This window comes from Theobroma umbraticum, unplaced genomic scaffold (genome assembly GCF_002168275.2).
Source record: "Theobroma umbraticum cultivar Fairchild unplaced genomic scaffold, ASM216827v3 scaffold_147.0, whole genome shotgun sequence".
Taxonomy (NCBI): Eukaryota; Viridiplantae; Streptophyta; class Magnoliopsida; order Malvales; family Malvaceae; genus Theobroma; species Theobroma umbraticum.
In genome coordinates this window covers 838,485-845,396 of record NW_018397259.1, presented here as the reverse complement: position 1 = coordinate 845,396, position 6,912 = coordinate 838,485, and the positions used below count along the sequence as shown (strand labels likewise).

The 6,912-nt window shown below is 28.9% G+C and overlaps 1 protein-coding gene across 1 annotated transcript; it reads left to right on the top strand.

The window, feature by feature from the left end:
* The first annotated feature begins 591 nt into the window (after window positions 1-591).
* Window positions 592-2,000, top strand: LOC110415491 (glucan endo-1,3-beta-glucosidase-like). The gene is made up of 2 exons (XM_021427163.2): window positions 592-718; window positions 931-2,000. The coding sequence occupies exons 1-2, from the start codon at window positions 628-630 to the stop codon at window positions 1,872-1,874; spliced, it is 1,035 nt and encodes a 344-aa protein (XP_021282838.1). The 5' UTR covers window positions 592-627; the 3' UTR covers window positions 1,875-2,000.
* Window positions 2,001-6,912: the final 4,912 nt, after the last annotated feature.

The following is a 6,912-nucleotide window of genomic DNA, read 5'->3' as shown; positions in this document are numbered from 1 at the left end:
AGGGACATTGTAATCTTATGCTTGTTTGATTTGATTTATACTCAATTATCTTGTTGCTTTGATTTCTCGTTTTAGTATAAATTTTAGTTAATTAGCTTTAGTCAATTAATTAATTTTGATTGTTTGGATAAGATTAAATTATTATAATTTTAGTACTTAGTAAAATTCTAGATTAACTTTCTGTGGGATCGACACTCTGCTTGCTTATATACTATCTATTCAATACGCATACTTGTACACTAAAATTTTAATTGACAATTCAATTAAAACATTTAGTTCTTGCAAGATAAATTACCTCTTTAAATGTTGTGTACACTGACTTCTATAGTTTCTTCAATGAAGCACAAAATTAGGTTTAGACAGAAAGGGACATGGACGACTCAAGACTTTTCTGTGAGTATGCAGGTCACAACTCCCAGTAAACAAGTTGCGAAATGTGCCTTGAATGATGGAAGAATTTTTGGTTCTGTACCTACTTTTCCAAGGAGTAATTGACCTGGCAAAGGAAATTCTTTCTATTTCTCTATAAAAGGCCGCTAAGAATTAGTGTCGAAGACATGTTTGCAGTTCCACGTACCTAAATACTATTACAATTTTCCCCTTGTAACTTGCTTCCATTCTTCCTCCATGGGTAAATCTTATTTGGTTAACAAATGCAGTATCATGCATTCGACTATGCTCCTTTTGGGGTTGCTACTGGCTATCTTGAAACCCACAGGTCTTCCCTTTTACATTCATTAGGCTCTATTTTGTCTATGTGCCTTTGTGTTATATATACGTATATATACTTTTGGAGAACAAGTGCATGGCATTTAAGGAAAAGTACAGTGTACTTTTGTTTCTTAGAAGATATCGTTCTCTTAAATTAATTAAGCTCCACTTACCTCAAGAGCAAGTTAAAAGTTAAAACTGTTCTTGAATCTAATGCAGGTGCAGAAGTTGGAGTTTGTTACGGAATGATGGCAAAAAACTTACCACCAAGCGCAGAAGTTATAGCCCTCTTTCAACAAAAAAACATCCAAAGAATGCGACTCTATGGTCCAGACGAAGCTGCTCTCCAAGCCCTTGGAGGTACCAACATCAAGCTGCTGTTAGATGTTCCGAATGGTCACCTTGAACGTGTTGCTGGTAGTCAAGGCAACGCAGATCAATGGGTCCAAGACAACGTCAAGAAATACAGCAATGTTAATTTTCAATACATTGCTGTTGGGAATGAAGTAAAGCCTTCGGATTCATTTGCACAATTCCTTTTTCCAGCGATGCAGAACATTCGCAATGCAATTGTTGGAGCAGGTCTAGGGAACCAGATCAAAGTTTCAACCGCTACGTTTTTTGGTGCTCTTAAAGATTCTTTCCCTCCATCAAATGGCAATTTTCATCCTGAATATCAACAACTTCTTGCTCCTGTCATAAACTTCTTGAGGGACAACCAAGCTCCATTGCTTGTTAACACATATACATACTTTAGCCACATTGAAAACCCTGGACAAGTTTCTCTTGATTATGCTCTCTTTACATCTCCATCTATTGTAGTGACGGATGGCCCATTGCAATACCAGAACCTGTTTGACGCGATGCTGGATGCCTTTTACTCTGCCCTAGAGAAGAATGGTGGAGGATCTGTGGACATCGTTGTTTCAGAAAGCGGTTGGCCATCAGACGGTGGACCAGCAACGAGTGTTGATAATGCAAGGACTTATAACACAAACTTGGTTCGACATGTGAATGAAGGGACTCCAAAGAAACAAGGAAAGCCTATAGAAACTTACTTGTTTGCCATGTTTGATGAGAATGAGAAAGAACCGGAATATGAGAAACATTGGGGGCTGTTTTTCCCAAACAAACAGGAGAAATACCCAATTAGTTTCAGTTAGGAATTGGACAAGGTATATTAAGCCAGTAAACCCATTTCTCTGAGATATTAATTATTTAGTAAACTCAACTATACCATCGTCATATCCTCTTAATAAGGTGTTCCAAAGAAGCCAACACAGAGGCAAAGAAACCTGGTATGGTTATACCGTTGTAGTATCTTTATAAAATTGCAATGTATTCTGCAAAGTATTATTCAAGTGAAATAAAATGGTATCATCTATTTTATTTATGTTCTGAGTGATGTTTCGTGGAAGACAGAAGCCTATGCAATTAGTGTATCCTTTTTTTCTTTCCGTCCATTACTGCTGCTGCAGAGAAATTATTGTATATTTTAGCATCGATTATTTAAATTTTTTTTTTTTGCATAATATTCAAAGAAGCTCATAAACTATTTAAGAAAACTCAAATAAATTTTTATTCTTTTATTGTATTTAATCAAATCCTTGTACTTTTACTTTAGATCAAAAAAACCCTTATAATTAATTATTGACTAATTATTATTAGTCAAAATACTAATTATCGATTTATATCCACATGGTGTTGACATAACGTTGATGTGTGAGGTGAAAAATATCACATGATCATATTATCATGTCAAATTAGCATGTCATGTCACATCAAATATATATGTTAGTATGTCACATCAACGTCATGCAATATAAAATGACAAATTATATTTTGACCAAATAAATTATTAGTCATAACGGTTATTTGATTCAAAATAAAAATATAAAAGTTTATTGGACTCAAAATAAAAATATAAGAACTTATTTGAACGTAATAAAAGTATAAGAACTTATATAAAGTTTCCTTCATACTTTAGGAGCTTTTTTGGACATTATGCCATCTTTTTTTTAAAGAACAACTAGCCATGGGTTGTTTTTTGCACCAAAATGATGTAAGAAAATCCTAGAAATATTTGAAGAAATAGGTTGATTTTGAGTTGTTTTTGTATTTTCAAAATGCCATATGAGTCAATTTAAAGACAAAAAATTGTATGCACAGATAGACATATCCATGAGACAGTTACTTACCATTTAATTTAAAAAAATAAATTTAAATTATAATTATAATTTTTTATGCAATTAATAGAAACTATACCTTCATCTCTTATGATTTCCACTTTTTCTACTTAGCACTTTGTGATTTTTTTTTTCTCAGTAGCACTTTATAGATAATTTCTATTTTCACAAGGGGTTTGTTAATTTAATTCAGTAAAACTATAAAATACACTTATTTAAACAAATAAGCTAACTTTGAATGGAGAATATTTTTGTAATTTTACTTGATAAAATTAATAGCCTATGGCCTTATGAGAATGAAAGTTATCTATGGGATGCTAACTGAAAAAAAAAAAAAGAAAAAAGAAAGATATCCAAAAGGTTCTGATTGAGAAAAAACAAATCACAAGGCATCATGCAAAAAAATTGAAATAAAAAAAGATATAGGTAGAATTTGCCTCAAAATTAACTACATTGCACATGCCAAGTAGGGATGAACAAATTGAAAAATTGGGTAGCTCGGTCTGTTATACCTAAAGACTAAATGAATCAAATATCTTTAAAAAGCAAACCAAAACGACCAAACATAAAAGACGACCAAACCAACCAAACATAGAATTGGTTCCGTTGGTTTGGTTTTAGACCAATTGACCAAAATTTTATAACTTTTTTTAGCAAATATAATATTAAAAGTTATAAACTTTATCCATAATTATAATATAAACAAATTATTTATAAATTAATTATAAGTATATATAATACATTATTTTATTATATATATGAAATTGATGACACAACTTTCATGTTATAATATTTTAATTTTTATATCAAAGTTTGTATAAATAATAACTAATTATAAACAATATGTTACAAAAATTAAAGCGATAACTAAAATAATTATTAAGTATAATCATATAAATCAAGTCTATTAGAAGTTACAATAATACTTATGTGTAAATTAAATATGTGTATATATATATATAATATATTACTTTATTATGTATATATGAAATTAATGACAGAACTTATATGTTATAATGTTTTATATCAAAGTTTGTATAAATACTAGTTAATTGTAAACAATATGTTATAAAAACTAAGGTGATAATTAATAAGGTTATTAAGTGTGATCAAGTGTAATAATTATAATATATTAATATGTAGGATATTTATTATCATATATTATAATATTAACATATAAGTTATATCATTTAAAATATATAACTTGTAATGTCATATTAATATAGATTTATAAATAAATATATATATAACTAAAATTAAATTGTTATGGTTATGATTTGTATATGTACATATAATAAACTAATATATTTTAAGTATAATATTAATTAAGTTTACTATCAATTCTTCTTAATACATATATACAAAATATTATATATGTAATATATATAAAAAATTAATTTGGTTTTCTGGATGGATTGATCTAAAAATTTTAAAACCAAAACCGACTAAAAAACCAATTGGATCAAACATTTTGGACCAATTGATCCAATGGATTGTCAGTTAAATTTTTACCTACGTAAGTATACGTATAGAATAGATAGTATATAAGTAAGCAAAGTATCGATCCCATTGAGAATTAATCTAAAATTTTACTAAGTACTAAAACTAGAATAATTTAATTTTATCCAAACAATCAAAATCAAATAATTAACTAAAACTAATTAACCAAAATTTATACTAAAAAGAAAAATCAAAGCAACAAGATAATTGGGTATAAATCAAATCAAACAAGCCTAGGATTACAATATCCCTCACACTTCATCTAAATCTTAACTCTCTTCCTTAACTTATTTCAATAGGTTGAATTGTTAACTTAGAGTCCTTAATTATTTATAAGAATCTCCCGACTCATCCTACAAAAAATCTATTTTAACCAAAACACTATATCCTATGTGAATTGAAATTAAAACAGACTCATTAAGACTCTAATCTGGCTACATAAGGCCTATAAGTATATCCCTATCCTATACGTAAATAAATTAATATGATCATATGCTATCCCAATTTTATTCTACACTAAACTTCCTTTCCCATATTTGTTTAGGTTCTTAAATTAATTTAATTGGTGATCAAGCAATTAAAGTATTAAGAACAAACTGAAATAAATCAAATCCCATTAAGGATAAGTAAGAAAGAGATTAAAAGTTTAGACTATATTTGAGTTCAATTGCTATCCTAAAAAAATAAGTTTAGTTTATAATATCTAATAAAAACTTCATCTAAAGAAAATTAGCCTCTAATCCAAGTCAAAGAAAATAAGAAAAAGATAAAACTTAAAGAGAGAAAACTAATAGTTGGAGCTTTGTGATCTTAATTCTCTCTCCAATTCTCTTATTTTCTTGGTTTGTTCTTGGCTCCAAATCTCCAGAATAGTTGCTTGTTGCCTCTCCCTTAAAACCTCTAAAAAAAGTCCCTTAAATAGGCTCCAAGTAACCTAATTTCTAAAATCCCGTCAAATTTTTATTTTTGAAAAATCACCTAGCGCCAGTGCTAGCGCTACAACCTTGATTTCTTAGTACTGTGGCACTGAGTTTTGCTACAGTAGCATTGCAATGCTGTGGCTCTGAGCTCTCTAGAAAATTGTATGGTAAGCTTCCTTTCACCAACGCTGCAACCTTGTTATCCCAGTGCTACCGCAATCTATCAACTTTGAACATGATTTTCACTATGATTTGCTTTGAACTGAAAAGTGATAAACATAAAAGTTGTAGCGCTATTTGTTAGCTTTCCAATGGCCAAGAATCATGTCAGTTGGACTTTTGGATTGAAAGATAGGCTCCAAATACTGCATCATGTTTAGTCCATGCATACTGCTGCAGTGCTTTGACTTCGACAAATATTTTGAGCATGATCTAATTAGAACTGGGTGAATTAATAAACATAAACATCATATCGCTTCTTCTTAGAATTTTAATGGTCTAAGAATCACCTCGTTTGGAGTTTTGTAGAGAGAGATATTGTCAAAATACCGAAACATATACGAATAAAGCTATCACCCTATTTGCACTGATTTTCATCAAATGAGTTTTTTTCATCAAATTTCCTAAAAAAATAATAAAAGAAATTAGTAACAACTACTCTTAAAGTAATTTAAAACAAAATAATAGAAAATTTAACTAAAATAACTTAAATTAACTACTCAACATGTAATCAAACTTAAATTAGGAAAACAACTAAAATGCTGCAATCCAAACCTAAAATCTCAAAGATCTAACTATTTAATCTTTCAAAATGTGTAAAAATAACTCTATATAATAGAGTTGTTACAGACCAATTAAAACCATTTTACCCAAATCTCATTTGGTTTGGGTGAATAATTAGTCTGATTTGATTTTGCTCACCCCTAATGCAAGTGCAATGACATAATTGAATAATAATAAAATACAATAATTATATGTTATTTATGTAATCAATCAGAAGGCCAACCAAAACTTGAGAAATTATGATCCAATTTTGCACTTAGCCACTTTTGTCCAAGCAATAATGACTTAGACTCGTCTCAATGTAATAATTGAATAATAATAATATATATTAATTAGATAGGATTTATATTTAATGTATGGATTTAATGAGATAAAATTAAAAATTTTTATAAATTTAAAACTAAATATTAATAACTTCCTTTAAAAGAAATACAATTAAAAACAATTATTTTTTCTCTCCAACTCCCTCTCAACCGTTCTTTTCTTGTTCTCCTCTTTTTAACCTCTCTCATACTCCATCATTAGGCTTGACAAAAATTTACAACTTCAAACGCATTAAGAAAATTAAAGGTTTCAAGATAATTTTTACTTGTTAGCTCTAGTGATAATTTCTTATTTGATATCTACATTAGGTTTAGGGTTACAATGTTGATAAAAAATTCATCTTTTTTGAAATAAATATTTTATTATCAGAATTTGATTAAACCAACAATTTGGCCTCTAATTAATTAGTAGAATTTTGGAGAGTTTAGGGTTTAGATTTGTTGCCTTTGATTGGGTTTCTGTCTTTGATTCGAATATATATAGTGTTT

What these genes read in the sequence shown, in the direction of transcription:
- LOC110415491 (XM_021427163.2), top strand. Translation starts at nt 628, where the DNA reads ATGGGTAAATCTTATTTGGTTAACAAATGCAGTATCATGCATTCGACT. An exon ending in GGCTATCTTGAAACCCACAG is followed by an intron (nt 719 to 930) that starts GTCTTCCCTTTT and finishes AATCTAATGCAG; the next exon opens with GTGCAGAAGTTGGAGTTTGT.